Genomic DNA, 19,095 nt, shown 5'->3' on the forward strand with positions numbered 1-19,095 from the left:
AATGCTAAGAACATCTATTTTCAGAAAGTTTTGTGTAATTTTCTGTTTTGAAAACTAAATCCTTCATATACATTACAAAATTAATAATGAAAAGTTTATTCTGTTTTGCAACAGATCATTCAGATTTGAATAAAACAATCCTATCCAACACTGATAATTCCAGAATTCAACCTATACATTTGTACATTAAAGTAACCTTTTCCAGTTAATTTTGAAATAAGTAATTTTGGTACACAAGCACCATGTGTACCAAATGCTTCATAAATCAAAAAAATCACTGGGACACTACACAGTGTTGGCCTTTTTATCTAAGCACACTATATTTGTTTTAGAAAGTTATTTTTATTTATTCTTTCATAGGATGTGAGCTTTGCTTGCAAGGCCAGTATTTACCACCCACCCTTAAATGTCCTTGAATGCGGTGGTAAACAGCCTTCTCAAATTGCAACAGTCCATGCTGAGTAGGTACAGCCACAGCAACAAAGGTTCAGTAAATTAGTTGCTGTGATGAGAAGGCTGCTCCATTTGAGGAGATCAAGTAGGATGAGTTTATATTTGCTGGTGCATAAAAGAATGAGAGGTGATCTCATTCAAACCTATAAACTTCTGAGCCGGCTCAGCGTATATGCTGAAATACCATTTTCTCAGGCTGAGCAAGCTAAAACTAAGGGTGACAATTTCAGGGTAAAGGTTCAGGCATTTAGGACTGAGATAAGGAGTAAGCAGTGTTCCACCAAGCTATGTGCTTGCATGGTTCTGGATCAGTCTATCAAATGCAATGTACATCATTATTACAGCTGCGTAAATCCTCTTGGTTAAATGAGGTTTACTCTCCCACTGTAGCCCATAAGCAAAAATGTCTCACAACAGGAACTTAATGGACAAGTCATACTTGATTAAGTAGGTAGAGTTAACAGCCAAAATTCACACGTCAGGTCCTTGAGCCTGAACTCATGACAGCAGTCGTCTTTCCTGCTGCTTACTTGTCACTTCTCTCCTTGACCCTTCCACTTGCCACTTCCCTTCCTGACATTCTCATTCACAGCAACTCTTGCACCCTCCCACACAGTTCCCCTCTCCCAAACCATTGTTCACCACAAGTGGATTGGGAGGGGCATGGAGGGAGGCGGCAAGCGGATGGTCCCTTCTTAGACATTCAGACCCTCCATTACTGGTGCATAGTGGTAGCAGTGTGTAACATCTACAACAGACTTGTCCAAGTTTCAGCCTGGAAGCTCCTCTACACAGTGCCTGAAAACAGTTTTCAAAAATTTCTATCAATTGAGTTTTAATGCAAGATTCTGCTTGGAGCTACTCCTGCAATCAGAGGTTATTTCTTTCCCACATTTGCTGCTGACAGGCTGACTAGTGAGCATATCAGCAACAAATGATGGTGAAGAACAGTCTTTGATTGGTGAAGCAGCGAACAATGTGCTGAAGGCTGGTGTGCAAGGGAAGCAAAGTTACAGTGAGGCTGGATCCTTGAGACCAAACTGCAGTGAAGCTCCAATCCTGGAAGAGAGGTATAGTAGAGCCAAGAAGGGTGAAGACTTGGCCGGCAGAGAGGAAATGGTGACTAAGTGCAAAAGTGTAAAGTAAAAATTGAGGTCAACAGATTTTTAAATGTTAAAAGGACTAAGAGATATGCAGATAGATCTGAAAAGTTTGATGCCATTTTGCTAAAATGTCATCAAGTGTGTGGATGAGGGAAGTCCAGTTGATGTAGTTTTTATGGATTTTAGTGAAGTCTTTGACAAGTACCCGCATGAGAGATTGATTGAGGAGGTTTAAGCACAAGGAATTCAGGGAAACGTGGTGAGATGGATCCAGAACTAGCTTAGTAATAGGACACAAAGGGTAGTGGTAGAAATCTTTTTGAGTGACTGGAGGTCGGTATCCAATGATGCACCACAAGGTTCAGTGCTGGGTCCCTTATTGTTATATATGTAAATTATAGAGATGATAATATGGGGGAATGATAAGCAGGTTTGCAGATGACATCAAGATTGGGAGGGTGGCTAATAGAGAAGAAGGTCATAGATTACAGGAAGATAGGTTGGTCAGATGGGCAGAGCAGTGGTAGATGGTGTTTAACTCTGGTAAGTGTGAGATGATCAAGGGAATATTTAATGAATGGTAGGACACTAGAAAGCTCAGAGGAATAGATGGATCTTGGGGTTATTATTCACAAATCCCTAAAGGCGGCAGAACAGGTGAATAAAGTTATTAAAGAAATCATATGGGACACTTGCTTTTATCAGTCGAGCAGTAAGAGTATAAGAGCAAGGAAGTAACGTTGGAGCTGCAAGAACGTTGGTTAGGCTACAGCTGGAGTAGTGTGTGTAGTTCTGGTCACCTCCCTAAAGGACGGATGTGGCAGCACAACATGGGGTATAGAGGAGATTCACCAGAATGTTGCCTGAGATGGAGCATTTGAGCTATAAGGAGACTGGATAATCCTGAATTATTTTCTTTAGAGCGTGGACATGATTAATGTGTATAAGATTATGAGAGGTATGGACAGGGTGAATAGGAAGCAGCTGTTTCCCTTGGTTGAGGGGTCAATCATGAAGGAGCATAGTTTTAGGTAAGGGGCAGGAGATTCAGAGGAGATTTGAAAAAATCAAATTCACTCAGAGTGATGAGAATCTGGAATGCACTATCTGGAAAGGTAGTGGAAGTCGAAAACCTTGCAACCTTTAAACAGTATTTGGATGAGCACTTGAAATATTAGATCATTCAAAGATATGGGACACATGCTGAAAAATGAGATTAGCACGACTTGAGTATTAGTTGTTGGCGTAGACTCAATGGGCCGAAGGCCTTTTCTGCTTTGTATGACTCTATGACGAAGTGGAGTAGGGAAGATTAACCACCATCTTATTTGAAGGCAAAGTAGGCTCAAGAAACCATATGACCTTCTCCTGCTCTAGTGTTTTTAAACTGGTTTTTAGTGAGTTAAATATTCTGATCTCACTCACAATTGCTGCATATAAACACATCTGAAGACTTAGTCAGAATGGAGATGATTGGATAATTTCCTTATCTTACAGAGATAAGGAATCTCTTAAAGAGATTGCGATATTATTTTTATTTATTCTCCCATGACTTTGAGCTTCACTTGCAAGACGAGCATTTGTTGTCCACTCATAACTGTCTTTGAACTGAGAGGCTTGCTCGGCTATTTCAGAGGCTATCAAGAGTTTTACCCTACATTCTACCACAAGTGCTACCAGAATTCTAGCTCATTGACTAAATAGTGTCAAAATTCACTTGGTTCATAACAAACCTGGCACTGTTTTATAGTAACCTCTCTTAAATCTGATTATCAGCATTGTTTATGGTACCTCTTTGATCCAGTGTCTGTATTCATTCACACCAAAGGTTTTTTTCATCCACAGGCCATAAATGTATCCAGAGATCCCTTTCAACACCCATTCATCTGACCTGCAGAAGCAAAGTTGGAAAGGTGGTATTCAAAAAATTAAAAAAAATCAAAATTAGTGCATCAAAATTAGTGCAACAAAGTGCACCATTTTTTCAAAAATATTGCTTGCCCTACCCCCTCCCACAATTTTCAGATATGCTGGAGAGAATGGGAATTTTACAATTGAACCACATAAGAACTGAATAGATTTTGGGAGAAGAGAATCACGGCCAAGGGCGTGTTTACTAATGCAGAGTGTGATCAGAATAGAGCCGTGAAAGATGTTGCTCCTGTGCGGCACAAAGAAATAATTACAGTAAGCGGCAAGTCTACAAGATACATTATAGACACTTGCGTATTCCAGGTGACGGCATAAGAAATTAAAATGGAACTTTATCTTTAAACAAAACTAATTGTTACAGTAGATTTGAATTGGTGTAATGCAAGCCAAATAAATAATTCCAAGCTGAGACTGGCTACAGAAGAATAATCCTTTAATTATTTCCCCATGTCACTTTTGTCCTTAATATAAAACAGTTTTTGTTGCATTTCAACCAACTCATTGAGTAATCAATTTCCTTTGCAGTTTTCAAACAGCTTTTGTTTCCTGGGTTACAGCATCTGAAATTAGGTGTATGCTCACTGGAAAACCCTTTTCCGATTTCTCCATGCACCCATTCAATTTTAATTATTCAGAGGCAATGACCTTAGATTAAAAATCCTAACTTATTCAATCATCGACTGAACACATCATTCATCAAAATGTTCTTTAAAACATTGACATTGGTGATCAAACACACTGCTATTAGAGAGAATCCCACTTTGCTGTAAGCGCTAATTACTGTAAGTGAAAGGGGAATGTGAAGAGGTAATGTATCCAGTACATGTTTCCCATTTGGTCCTGGACAAAAATATTTCTCCTGTTAATTGGGAGTGATTTTTCAACATCAGAATGATGATTCACAATGCTATTCCTTGAAACTGGAAAAGCAGACAGATGATAAAAACACCAGGTTTGCTACTAAGCAACTCCACTGTAGCTGTGAAATCATCACCATTCAGCCTGGTTGTGGACAATGTGCTCACTGGAGTAAACTACAATATTTAGTACTTGCAGGGGGTGACAGCCATGCAACATGCTAAAAACTGTACATACCATCAGGTGATAGGATGCAAATATGATCCTGTGAGTCACAAATGGCAAGTCTTTAATTTCAAACACTACTGTGGACAGGTGTGAAGTGGAGATCCCTCACAGGCCCAAACCCCTTAACCCCACGTATTTACCCTGCTAATCTTCCTGTCACTAAGGAGCAATTTATCATGGCCAATCAACCTAATCCGCATTTCTTTGGAGTGTGGGAGGAAACCGGAGCATCCGGAATGATCTTTATCAGTACCTTCATGCCATTAACTCAAAATATTAACTCTGTTCATCTCACAATAGATGCTGCCAGACAAGTATTTCCACCAATATTGGTCTTTATTTTGAAAAAGAGGTTCAGCCCCAAGAGTCTATTCTTATAATACCAATTAATGTCATCTAGAACATAGTATAATATAGTACATCATTTTGAATACATCTTTATTGTCACCTTGATGTTGTGAATCCAAAACTCATTCTTAATGTTTAATTAAAGAACTTGAAATTAGTGCCTTTCTCAATTCGAAATGTCCCAAAATGCACAATAGACAATCAAGCATTTTATAGTATAACCACTGCTTCATGAACAAAGATGACCAATTACAGAAAACAAAATTAATAAACAATTACTCTGCTGTTGGGCAATGTTAGTTCAAGTTTTGGCTGGCATTATGAATGCTGGATTTTATAAAAGCATAAGACATTAGCGCAGAAGGAGGCCGTTTTGCTCATTGAGTCTGCTCCACCATTCAATGAGATCATGACTGATATGATAATTCCTAACTCTTTTTCTAGCTTATCCCTATAAACCTTGATTCCTTTAAAAATCTGTCCATATCAATCATGTATACTCTTAATGATCCAGCCTCTACAGCCTTCTGTAGTAAAGAATTCCATGGATTCACCATCTTAAAGAAAAAATATTCCTCATCTCAGTCCTGGATGGGCACCTCTTACTCTGATATTATAAGTTTATCTATTATTTTCACAAGTAGGCTTACATTAACACTGCAATAAAGTTACTGTGAACATCCTCTAGTTGCCACACTCCAGCACCTGTTCGGGTACAGAGGGAAAACTTAGCGTGGCCAATCCACCAAACCAGCATGTCTTTCAAACTGTGGAGGAAATCGGAGCACCCAGAGGAAACCCATGCAGACACAGGGACAACGTACAGACAGTGACCCAATCCAAGAACTGAGCCTGGTTCCTTGGCGCTGTAAGGCAGCAATGCTAACCATTGTGCCGCCCTATGTCCTCTGGTTCTAGACTCTCCCACACAGGGAAAAACTTCTCAGCATCTACCTTGTCAACACCCCTGTCTCAATAAGGTCACGTCTCACTCTTTTAAACTCCAATATATACATGCTCAAACTACGCAACCTCTCCTCATAAGAAAATTCTTTCATACCCAAATCAACATAGCAGACTTTCTCTGGACTGCCTCCAATGCCACCATATCTTTCCTTTAGATAAGGGTCCAAACCTGTTCACAGCATCAACAGGTGTAACAGTTATGTTTTAAACTGTCTTCTTTAATTCAAAGAAAAATGGCTCAGTTTGGAGAAACAGATGCAACCTCATACCAAATTTGCCCTGAGAAAATCTCACGTGACCTGCTTGTTATGGAAGCAGAAACTTAAATCAACACTTACTGAACGCAAAGTGCAGGTTTTAGCACCCGAACACATTGGAGGAGGCAGTTGGTCTTATGGCATTCAGGCTGTCAATGCCAGTCAGACAGAGCTTTGGAGAAGACTTGCAACAGGTACTGCTATGCCAGGCAGAAGAAAAGAACTGTTTTTGGGTTAATCAACAAGCAGAAGATGCAAGAAGATGGATTCCCAATTTTGAGAGACAAGGCCTGTGGCGATTTTAAGAACAAGGAGTTACCAGAGGGTGTTTTGCTACTGAAGTCCACTCGCTTATGCTCAGAAGGGACTTTCTTTCAAAATGACTTTGGAACATTTACAGCAGGAAGTAGAGATACTGTTAAAGTCAGACAGAGCTGGGACTTTAAACACAAGACTACTGCTGAGATTTCTGCTAAGTGTGCGGTGTAATGTGGTGTGGCATTTTTGGTTGTATGAAGTACTTAATGGGGAATATCTTTTCCATAATTTTGTGTTTCAATTGCCCTTTTCTATAAGTTGGTATATTAATTGTCCACTAAGTAATGTTAAATTTAGTTTGTTACAGCCAAGTCCTAAAACATGAAATTTTGCACTGTGATCCTTTGTGTCAGCCCTTAGGAAATTGAAATCTTTTAAAAGTTATCAGTCTCTAGGTGGCAAGACCAGATTTTCAAAAGTTAATAGCTGGACACAGTGAAAGTCTTTGGGTGTGATAACTGACATGTTGGGCAACTAATGGCAGGAGTGTGGGGGAAGGGCAGTTTAAAGGTCATGTGATAACGTCTCAGACTATTTCCAGCCAGAGATGGCAATCCCATTAAACACTCAATTATAAAAAAGCAGCTACACACCACAGAATTTGATTTCAATAACATTCTGCCTAAGTTTCTTAAAAAAAGGTTTTGTTTGTCACAGACCCCAAAATGCTCTATTTCCTTAAGTTTATTGTGCAAATGCACAATAGCAAGATGAATCTCCATTTAAAAGCATCATTTATTTTCACAGATGGGTTCTAACAATAAAACAGCTGATTTGTGGGTCTTTTGAAGATGGGTATGATGGTCTGACAACAGAGGCATTGAAGGGATCAAGGCGAGTGTTTTGATCATATATGTGTTGACTCATAATGTCTTTGGTGGATGCTTCCACCAGGAAGAATTGAGATGAAAACTGTTATAGATGATAAAGGCCTTTAAGTCTATCTAAAATCACCCATGCCAGTTAATTTATTTGACTGTGCTGGTTTAGGAAGGAATACTGGCTTAGCCACAAGGATGTACAAGATGAGAAAAGACAATTGCATTCACAAGGTACCCAGTTGATGCTGATTATGGTCTCCTCTGCTGGGATCAATTATGGACACTACACTTTAAGAAGGTGACTTAGCTGTGATGAGGCTGCAGAAGGGATTAAAGATCTCAGTTCTCTAGACAAACTGGGACTGTTATCCTTTCACGAGGATATTTGATAAATTTCAAAATTATGAAAGGTTTTGGTGGAGTAAATAAGGATAAATTGTGTACAGTGGAGGTGATGAAGATGGAGTGGGGGGGTCAATAATCCAAGGGCACTGAATTAAGGAAATGGCAGAAAAAAGGGAAAAAGCACACAGGGATCTGTTATGGTCTGGAATGCTACACCCAAAAAGATGACTGCTGTAGATTCAATAGCAACTTTCAAGTGGGAATTGCATAATTACTTGGAAAGGTGAAAAAGAGAAAGGGAGTGAAATATAGTTGTACTGCTCTCTTAAAAAAAAAGCACAGGCGCTGTGAACTAAATGGGCTCCTCTGTGCTGTATTAGTATTATGATCCTTTATTTTATAATGGAAGGCAATAATTCTGAACAAGTATTGAGGCTTTTGGTGAATTGCTATCAGGATTAACAGATCACAGCAGTCCGTGATCCCATTCTGCCTCTTTCCAAGTTCAATGACTGCTTTTGTATTTGGAGATTGGATTGTCTGTGAATCACTAGTGATCCTTTAAAGTCATGAAATGAAATTAATGTCCATTCATGTTAGGAACGAAAACACAAATTATACCGGAAGTGTCTCCTCTGGACGTGACTTTGCCCAAATATTAAGTTCTTAATGACTTTAGCAATCATGTTTTTTTCCCCCCTCAGGAAGAAAAGCATTGTAGATTTTTATTTTAACCTGTATGTAAAAAGGTAACCAGATTACAAATCGCTGAGACACAGAAAAACAATATAAAACCATAGGCATTAAAAGCTTCCTTTTAATTGAAAATCCACTCTTCTCTGCCATCGTTCTCTAAAAGCTTAGGAGAAGCAATTTAATCACAAGACAATAGCTATTGAACATACTGTCTAGAGGATCCAAACACAAGCACCTTCAGATCCCACTAACCATAATTGAAAATAAAATGATCTTGTACAGATGCCAGAAATATCTAGATTTTTATACAAAATAAAACTTTTAATGGGCTGCAGAAAGCAAGTCAGGCCCATGATACAGACTCACTTTCCATAGGTTACTGAAAAGTTTTTTTTGTATACTTATATTTAGCATCTGTGCAAGAATTTTTTTTTAATTGAGGTGTTAAGTGGAATTGGAAGGAGCCAGAGTTTGAATTCTCTAATGGAGATAGTGTGTTCAATAATTCAGTGCAGTCCAGTCCTGTAAACATAGCCTGCCTAGCCCAGCTTGCTGGCTTTACCTGTACAGCAAGTTCCTGGCTTCCATCTTGCTGCCTTTTGCCTCCAAAACCTCAGAAGCAAGCTTGCATTCCTCCTGAGTTGTAATGCGAACCTTGATCCAGTGACCCAGAGTCATTAAGAATCCCAGCATAGCTTCAGCACTGGCTGAAGACTTAGAAATCAAGCCTGCTGACATACACCTTGCAGGCAGCGCTGAGGACGGCTGGGAACATTCAGGGATGCTGTCCATACATCTACACTGAAGATGCTCGGGCCCTCTACCTACAAGCAGCATGATTAGTTCGATGAGAACGATGAGGAGATACAGGGTCTACTTGTTGAAAAACACCATCTTCATAGGGCCTGTCAGAATGACCCATCATCAGCTGCTAAGAAAAATGCTTTTACCAGTGTTTGCAGAACAGTCCAGAATAACTGTAAAATGCAGGATGCCTGACTGAGCGCCAAGGCAAATGAAATACGGGGATACAATGATAGAAACAATTTGAAACAGTTCTATGAAGCCCTCAACATTCTCTATGGACCTCAATCTCTCGGGAGCTCCCCTCCTGAGTACAGATGGTACAACTCTCATCAGAGAGGGCTCAGATCCTGCAGAGCTGGGCTGACCACTTTGAAGCCATCCTCAACCGACTGTCATCTATTAACATTGAGGCAATAGACAGGATTCCCCAGGCTGATAGCAATAGTGCCATGGATGACTCACTGGCAGCAGCCGAAGTCACAAAAGCTGTCAGCCAGCTATCCAGTGGCAAAGCCCCAAGAGCAGATGCCATACCCTCAGAGATCTACAAAGCTGCTGGTCCTGTACTTATCAAGAAGCTCACCGAGTTGTTCCAGTCTTTTGGAAGCAAGGATCCATTCCTCAGGAACTTAAAGATGTTTCCGTCATATACCTCTGCAAGAGGAAGGGCAATCGGCAAATATGCGACAACCACCAAGGAATCTCGCTGCTCTCCTTCATAGGAAAAACCCTCGCAACAGTCCTGCTAAATCGTCTGGTCACTCATCTGGAGCTGGGCCTGCTTCCAGAGTCACAGTGTGGCTTCCGCAAAGGTCGTGGGACTACTGACATGATTTTTGCTGCACGCCAACTTCAGGAGAAGTGTCAGAAGCAGAATCCTGACACTTCTCTGGCAGGGAGGGAAAAGGCAGGGAATTATAGACCAGTTAGTTTAACGTCTGTTGCAGGAAAAATGCTTGAATCCGTCATCAAAGAGGAAATAGCGAGGCATCTTGAGAAGAATTGTTTAATAGAGCAGACGCAGCACGGATTCGTTAAGGGGAAGTCGTGTCTGACGAATTTATTGGAATTCTATGAGGATGTGTCTAGTGCGGTGGATAGAGGGGAACCGCTGGATGGGGTGTTTCTTGATTTTCAGAAGGCGTTTGATAAGGTGCCGCACAAAAAGGTTGTTACAGAAGGTTAGGGGGCATGGAGTTGGGGGTAAGGGGTTAGCGTGGATAGGGGATTGGCTGTCAAATAGGAGGCAGAGAGTGGGTGTCAATGGGTGCTATTCGGATTGGCGGTTGGTGACCAGTGGAGTGCCCCAGGGATCAGTGCTGGGGCCTCGGCTATTTACCATTTATATAGATGATCTGGAGGAGGGAGCCGAGTGTAAGGTGTCGAAATTTGCTGATGACACAAAGATAAGTGGAACGGCAAATTGTGCGGAGGGTGTGGAAAGTCTGCAGAGGGATCTAGATAGGCTGAGCGAGTGGGCGAGGACCTGGCAGATGGAATACAATGTTGGCAAGTGTGAGGTTTTCCACTTTGGTAGTAATAATAGTAGGAAGGACAACTACTTACAGGGCAAAAAGCTGCAGCATGCTACAGTGCAGAGGGACCTGGGGGTCCTTGTGCATGAGTCACAAAAACCCAGCTTACAGGTGCAGCAGGTGGTCAGGAAGGCAAATGGGATGCTGGCCTTCATATCGAGGGGGATTGAATATAAAAGCAGGGAGGTCTTGCTGCAACTGTACAGGGCACTGGTGAGGCCGCAGCTGGAGTACTGTGCGCAGTTTTGGTCACCGCACTTGCGCAAGGATATTTTGGCCTTGGAGGGAGTGCAGAGGAGGTTCACTAGGCTGATACCGGAGTTGAGGGGGTTGAGCTATGAGGAGAGGCTGAATAGGCTGGGCTTGTACTCGTTAGAGTTTAGAAGGATGAGGGGGGATCTTATTTAGACGTATAACATGATGAAAGGGATGGATAGGGGACAGGTTCTTCCCGCTTAGAAAGGACAGCAGGACTAGAGGGCACAGCCTCAAGATGGGGGGGTGCAGTTTAGAACAGAGTTGAGGAGGAACTTCTTCACTCAAAGGGTGGTGAATCTCTGGAATTCTCTGCTCGTTGAAGTAGTGGAGTCTACCTCACTAAATATATTTAAGACGCGGGTAGATAGGTGTTTGGTAGGCAAGGGGATTAAGGGTTATGGGGAGAAAGCAGGAAAGTGGAACTGAGCCACTTCAGATCAGCCATGATCTTATTGAATGGCGAGGCAGGCTCAAAGGGCTAGATGGCCTACTCCTGCTCCTATTTCTTATGTTCTTTATGTTTTAATCGCAAGCTCTACACAACCTTTGTTGACTTGCGAAAGCCTTCGACACTAAGCCGAGAAGGCCCGTGGAGGAACATGTCAAAGCTCGGCTGCCTCCCAAATTGATTCAGATGGTACGCCAGTTCCATGATGGCCAGAGTACTGGATGGCGGAGAATCCTCTGAGGCATTCCCAGTAGCCAATGGCATCAAAGAGGGCTGTGTGCTTGCACCCACGCTGTTCAGCATGATGTTTACTGCCATGCTGAACGATGCCTTCCAGGACAGTGTTGCTGGAATCAGCCTCAAGTACAGAGTGGATGGGAAGCTTTTCAACCTGAGGAGACTTCAAACTATTACAAAAGTGAAGGAGACAGTTCTGAGGGACTTCCTCTTTGCTGATGACTGCGCCCTGTATTCTGGCTCACAGCTAGAGATGCAAGTCAGTATGAACAAATTTTCCATGGCTTGTGACAACTTTGGACTCACCATCAATATTAAAAAGACCAAAGTCATGCACCAGCATGCTCCTCATGCACCGTACACAGAACCCATAATCACAATCAAAGGGCAGAAACTACAGGCAGTGGACCAGTTCACTTATCTTGGCAGCACTCTCTCCCAAACAGTGACTATTGAGACAGAAGTTAATTGCAGAAGAGCAAAGGCAAGTTCTGCTTTTGATAGACTGCGCTCCACTGTCTGGGAACGTCAAGGAATCAGCCCAGCAACAAAACTGAAGGTCTACAGCGCCGCAGTACTCACTACCCTCCTGTATGCCTGTGAAATGTGTAGCCAAGACATGCAAGTCAGCTCAATCGTTTCCACATGACTTGTCTTCATAGAATATTATGCATCAGATGGCAAGACAAAGTACCAGACACTGAAGTTCTCGCTAGAGCAAGTCTACCACCAGTCCACACACTGCTGATAAGAGCGCAGACCTGGCGGGCAGGTGATGTCATCCGTATGTCAGGCGAGCGCATACCCAAGCAGCTCCTTTTTGGGGAACTCTCTGCTGGAAGGCGCTCGCATGGAGGGCAGAAGAAACATTTCAAAGACACACTCAAGGCCTCCCTAAAGTTGCTGGACATAGACATGACCACTTGGGAAATGCTGGCACAAAACCACCCTACCTGGTGCTGCCTCATCCACAAGGGTTGTCAAGCTTAAGAAGCAAGGTGTATTGTTTAAGCACAACTTAGGCATGAGCTGCGCTAGTCCAGAGCCATCAGTGCAACAACTAGTGTCTACACAAGTCTGTCCAATATGCGCCAGGACATTCTGTGCCCGAATTGGCCTGATCAGTCAACTTTGGACACACCGCAACCAGCCTCAAAATGACTAATGACGTCGAGGTCCTCATCGATGACGATGGACAACCAACAATGCGAACCGTGATCCAGTGACCCAGAGCCGTGTGATGGGGAATTCCTTCAATTCAGCCAGAAGCTGCAAGGGGCCTCAGGACGCTGAAAAGCCGGACATTTGAATAATCTGGAGAAAATCTTTGGGACAATGGGATGCCTAGTGAAAAACCCAGGCTGTCTTGGCCAAACCAGGACATCTGGTCACACCAACTCTTATGGGGATCATAACATTTTGGACAGCACGGGAACTCCCAGGTCTTCTTTGAAAAGTCGACATTGTCATTATATCCAGTTGAATAGGCAGATGATGCCTCAACTTAAAAGTGTCTTCTTCCAAGATTATCACATTCCCTTGGTACTACACTGAAGCATCAACTAAATTATGCACTCAAGTTTCGAAAAGAGCTCAAGTTCCATCCTATTGAAGGTAGTATGTCATCAACTAAATCAAGCTGACATTGATATTAATTTCAGACAGACTGGTTATTGTATTTTTGTTTTACAAACATTGTAAAGTTTTCATAGTGCTGGAGTAGTCTCCACAAAACTATTAATCTGGTATAGTTTATGAAGGCGTATGTCCTTGGCTCCCACCATTTTATATACTTACCAAGACATTCTGGAAATGAAGCAGCCGAAGAACTGCTGAGCCAAAGCTTGTGCTAAACATCGTCTGGTAAGTGGCGTCTGATCTATAATCATGGCACTGTGCAGAAGGTTTGTGCTGAATGAAAGATGAGAAAATAGAACTAAGGTTTCAGGCTAGCAAGACATTTTACTTAGTCAAAACAAATACTGTGGTTTAAAAGATGACAGAAATTCAGTTCAAATGTAACAAGGTTGACTCTGTATTTCATCAATTGATGGTATCACTGGAAGTTTTCTTGCCCTTTCATATTCATTCTTTAAACGTTCACTGCACAATAATCACACAATAATTAGCAGTTGTTTGGCTGCTTGAAAAGTCAATGTTTTGAAATATTCATCAACTATATCTAAGTTAACAACAAACACATTAGGACTTCTCAGCTACTAAAGACTACAAATTAAATGAATTGGGAATAAACACAAAATATTTTTAAAGACCTTATAATCTGGAAACAGAATATCATCAATAATGAATTTAGATGAGGAATTCTGATCAATTATTTTTTTGTGAGTTACAGATAATGCAGCACCAACAGTATTTGTTTGGTGTTTCCTTATGCAGTAACGTCCTTAGCCAGTCAAACTTTAATGATCATTTTCTGCTCTGATATTTAACTGATTGTGATTTTCCTGCCTTCTTTCTGTTTTCTCTATTCCATATATCATCCCCAAAACATCTTCTCCAAGGCACTGACATGCTCCTCTCAAATTGCCCATTAGCATTTTTGCATCCAATTTAAACTTAAAATAGTTTCCCCCATGTGAAAGGGCCCAGGATTGCTCTATTTCATGGCTCAATTTGCTACTCAATAAAGGGCCGGAGCCAATCACACTGTGTCACTTAACAAATGTCATACACTGAGGGAGCCAAGTGCTTGTTGAGGTTATCAAGTGATTGCAGTTGTTGAGTCATTCAAACCACGAAGACCTCTGATTCTTTCCAAGTTTTCATTAAATTCACTGATTTCAGCTATGTCAACAGTACATCTAGCCTCAGCATCAAATGGAAATGAAGTGCAAGTGGGATGTAACTCACCTTTTGGATTGCTTACAGTGACAACAGCTATAGACATGAAGTCAGGATCTATGTACATAGGAATAGTAACCACCTGGATGAGGTAGCAAGGCAGGAAGCACCCATGGGAACTGTCCCCTCAAACAGAGTCAAAGACAAATGGGGAAAAGAAAATTGATGGAGCAAAGGCAGAAACACTACATTTTTTTAAATGCTAGATAATGTGAAGTAAATGTACTTCCTTATCATATTAAATACTAAATACTGCATGGCGCAGTGTGTTAGGGGTCTATCTTTTCATTTCTCCATCTTGGGCTTAAACCCAGGTCAAAATGTGCTGTAGCCTTAAGACTTCTTGAAATAAGCATGCCATCGCCACCAGAGCACAAACCATACTTTGGCACAAATGTGGCTAAACGTGCAATCTGAGTAATTGTAATGACTGTTGGTGAGGGAAGTTCTGAGACAATATTTTGTTATTGAGACAGAGACTACTCTGCATCTTGCTATGCTGTATGTGACCTACGCATATCTGTCCACAGAACTACCAAATTAATTAACATAGTCATAATATATTTTTTAACAAAAATAAAACTAAACAGATTTTTAAGTGTTATAATCTCCACACATTTTATTGAATTATAAATTCAGAAATTAACTAAAGGTCAAAATGAAGCTCAATTTCTTTTTATTCTTACTAAGCTCTAACCTCCAAACTAAGCTGCAGTTTGAAAATTTCAAAACATTAGCTATGACTTCAATATTCTCCAGGAATAAAGAATCCTTACTCAGACCACAGTATTATGTTATTCATCACTGAACATTTAATTAGATGGTTTGAATATAAAATTCTACTTTTAAACACTTGAGAATAGCATTAATTGCTGGCTTAGGGAGGTAGAAAAACTATTGTGGCACTTGACTTCAATTCAGCAGCTCAGGAATTTAACCTCAGAGTTGGTTCTCATTCAAGTTCAACTCGCACAACATTTTACAAGCAGGTTTACCCTGAAGGCTCAATTCATTAAATACCCTATACTGTTGTACTGATCCTACAGAGAAGATAGGTCACAGACTCAGTCATAACAGGTGTTTAGTCAGCTGGTCACAACTGAGACAGGGGTAAAACACTACAACTGTTTCACTACCCTTGGGTAGGAACAGCAGAGTAAACTTGCCAGAGTTTCTGCTCATAATCATTACCGAATGACATTGACAGAAACTGTTTGTGTGGTCATCAGGAAAAAAAACACTTTCACACTCACCCCACATACCCCTCACCCTGGAATGTTTTTCCAATTTTTAATATAAGGTTTTAACCTGGGCTGCTGAACCCAGTAGTAATCTTCTATCATCAAAGATCAGTCATTCTGCATGATGTGGATTGAACCAGAGATTCTCGAACCGCAAATGGTTGTTTTTTTTAATGGATTGTGCCTTCACCGACAGAAGCACAAGGTGAATTGTATGTTTCATTTAAAACTCCAAACTGCTTCCTTAGCTGTCAAACATATTATTTCCACTTTTTGCAATATGCATCATAATCTGCTCTAAAGCAGGCAAACACTCTGCTTCTAAGCTTCTGTCAATTCCATTTGAACAAGCAGCTAATAAATGCTTGAACGCAGCCTGAAATTCTCACTCCAATTAGTCCTCACAATGGGAAATGTCTAGTCAACAGGTCTGCCAAAAAAGTGTTTCCAAAAAGAGACTCACCTTAAAATACTCATAGATGCATATGAGGCTACTTCTACATAGGCTTCATCAACAAATACAGTCTTATAATAAGCGTAAGGGTATCGGCAGGTTAGAATCTCTTCATAAAACTCAAAAATCTCGTGAAGAAAGGATGTGGTATGTTTAAGAAGTGGTAACAGTTGAGGTAAACAAAAATGCGTCACCTGGAAAGGTAAATATCAAAATATGAAACAGCTGAAAAATCATTTCAGTAAAACCACACACCTTGATTTGTTGAAAATCAGAATTATAGTATTATTTAGTTTTGTACCATATGCAACGACAAAAATAGAAAATGCTGAAGAAACTCAGCAGCACCTGTAGAGAGAGAATAGATTCAGCGTTGGAGCTAATCTCTCTCCACAGGTGCTGTCAGAGCTGCTCAGTTTCTCCAGCATTTTCTGTTTTTCTTTCATTCCAGCATCCACAGTATTTTGCCTTTATTCCATTGCAAGGAACTCATTCATTTCAATTCACAATCTCAGTCAAAAAGAACCATTATTGTGTTTATCCAGTCCTGCAGCAGACTACAAAATTTAATTTTCAAGCTTTCAAAATATTGTTTTCCTTTCATATTAAACACAATTCCCTGTGTAATTCTACCTAACATTCTGAAGCAGAGTTGCATCTTCTCGAACTTTTAATACACTGCTTTGTTAAAATACCGCACCATAAAATAAGAAATAGTCTATTTGGGTCCACATCAAAGTAAGACATGGGAGCAACAGTAGACCATACAGCCCATAATCTGCTTTGCCTCTCAGCACGGTTATGGCTAATCTTGGGCTTCAACTCCACTTTCCCACCTGCTTTCCATATCCCTTGATTCTCTTGAAACACCAGAAATCTGTATATACCAGCCTTCAATACAGTCAATGATGGAACATCCACAATCTTCCAGGGCAGACCCATTCCAAAGATTCACACCCTTTGAGTGAAGAAATTTCTCATCTCAGTCCTAAATGATTGACCCCTTATCCTGAGAATATAATCCTGTATTCTAGATCCTCCAAGCAGAGGAAACAATCTCTGTGTCTAACCTGTCAAACCCTTTGATATGATTCAATGAGATCACCTCTCATTCTTATAAACTCCAGAGAATTTACTCAGCACAACCTTCTCATCACAAGGAGCAATGTAGTGAACTTTTTCTAAAGGTTCCAAAGCAAATACATCTTTTCTTAAATATGAAGGCCAAAACTGTGCACATTATTCCAGGTATGGTCTCACCAAAGCCCTGCACAATTGTAGCAAGAGTTCTTTATTCCTGTTCTACAATTAAATGCAAGTATATCCTTCAGCAAGGGTATCACATAGCCAGACGTCTTTAATTGGGCATTACAATCCCCTTGCAATAAAGGCCATGTCATTTGCCTTCCTACTTGCTCGCTTTCCTATGAGATGAACTTGTTGAAACATATAAAATTCTGAAGGGTTTGACAGGGTAGACACTGCAAAATTGTTTCACCTGCTTGAGGAATCTAGAACACAAGTTTATATTTCAGAATAAGGGGTCAATCATTTACAACTGAGATGAGAAATTTTTTCATTCAAAGGGTGTGAACCTTTGGAATGCTCTACCTCGAAGGGTTGTAGATGGTGCATTGGTGGCTATATTTAAGGCCAGTATAAATAGATGTTTTGATGTCTTAAGAGGAATAAAAGGATATGGGGAGCAGCTGGGAAAGTGGAGTTTAAGTCCAAGATTAGGCATGATTGTACTGAATGGCGAAACAGTCTACAGGCTGTACGATCTACTTTTGCTCCTCATACGAGCACAACAAAGTCTCCCTGAACATCAATATTTACAAGAATTTAAAAGGTCTGATATGGAAAATGTGTAAAAATATTCTTTCTGAAGTCATGTGAAAGTCGATAGCTCCACTAATCATTTCTGAATATTCCATAATATATTAATATTTCTACTAGTTACAATGTCAAATTCTAAAGAAACACGTATCACCCACTGCCTAAATGCAAATCAATGTTTCAAATGTTCAGTTTAATCACCCATATTTCAATAAAAACTCCCTTACCCATTGCTAGCTACTGCCCCCATGTGTATTTTTCAATTATGGCACTTGTAAATTACAATGTACAACTTTCAAAATGGGATTAGTAAAGATCTTTACTCGCCTGTCTAAAAAGTTAACCATTTATCAGCAAGTAACAAATTCAATTTAATAGAAATACACATTTTTTGAATATGGGCATTATAATCAACTCATTCAGATTAGGAGTGTCACAGCGGCACAATAGTTAGCACCACTACCTCAAAGTGTCAAGGACCCAGGTTCAATTCCGGCCTTGGGTGACTGTGGAGTTTACATATTCTCCCCATGGCTGTATGGATTTCCTCCAGATGCTCCAATTTCCTCCCAACGTCCAAAAATGTGCTGGTTAGATGGATTGCCCATAGTAAAAAAATTGCCCTCTCGTGTCCCAAGATGTGTAGGTTTAGATGGGTTAGCTAAGGTAAATATATGGAGGTAGGGCAGGGAAGTGAGCCTGGGTAAGATACTCTATCACAGAGTCGGTGCAGGCTTGATGGCTGAAAGGCCTCCTGCTGCATCTATGATCCAAGAGTAGTAAAAATACATTATGCCCCACATTATATCAGTAATCACTAACAGATTTGGTGGTTAAAATTAATATTTTTATGAAATTAAAAGTCTCATTTCAAGATCATTTTAAGCACTGAAAAAGAATGGACTAAAATATTAAACATTTATGAAACAATGCAATTCACAATTTTGTTTTAACAGGCAAAGAATAAAAGTCAAAGAAAGTCAACCATTAAATTATTACATAAGCAGCACTGTTAAATGAAATTACATAAGCAACATAAATAAAATGAACAGTTTATACTATAATGCAGCATGCTAATTATTGCACAGA

The 19,095-nt window shown here is 40.4% G+C and overlaps 1 protein-coding gene across 3 annotated transcripts in view; it reads right to left on the reverse strand.

Annotated features, from left to right (window-relative positions):
* Window positions 1–19,095, reverse strand: part of taf2 (TAF2 RNA polymerase II, TATA box binding protein (TBP)-associated factor) — a 103,057-nt gene that overhangs the window by 59,165 nt on the left and 24,797 nt on the right. For all 3 annotated transcript variants that reach the window (XM_080193590.1, XM_080193589.1, XM_080193591.1), the window contains 3 exons: window positions 16,177–16,361; window positions 13,408–13,521; window positions 3,348–3,447 (listed from right to left, as the gene is read on the reverse strand). In XM_080193590.1, the coding sequence (XP_080049716.1) occupies window positions 3,348–3,447; window positions 13,408–13,521; window positions 16,177–16,361 (399 nt within the window). The remainder of the gene's footprint in view (window positions 1–3,347; window positions 3,448–13,407; window positions 13,522–16,176; window positions 16,362–19,095) is intronic.

The sequence above is a fragment of the Carcharhinus amblyrhynchos genome, chromosome 8 (assembly GCF_965287045.1).
Source record: "Carcharhinus amblyrhynchos chromosome 8, sCarAmb.v2.hapA, whole genome shotgun sequence".
Classification (NCBI taxonomy): Eukaryota; Metazoa; Chordata; class Chondrichthyes; order Carcharhiniformes; family Carcharhinidae; genus Carcharhinus; species Carcharhinus amblyrhynchos.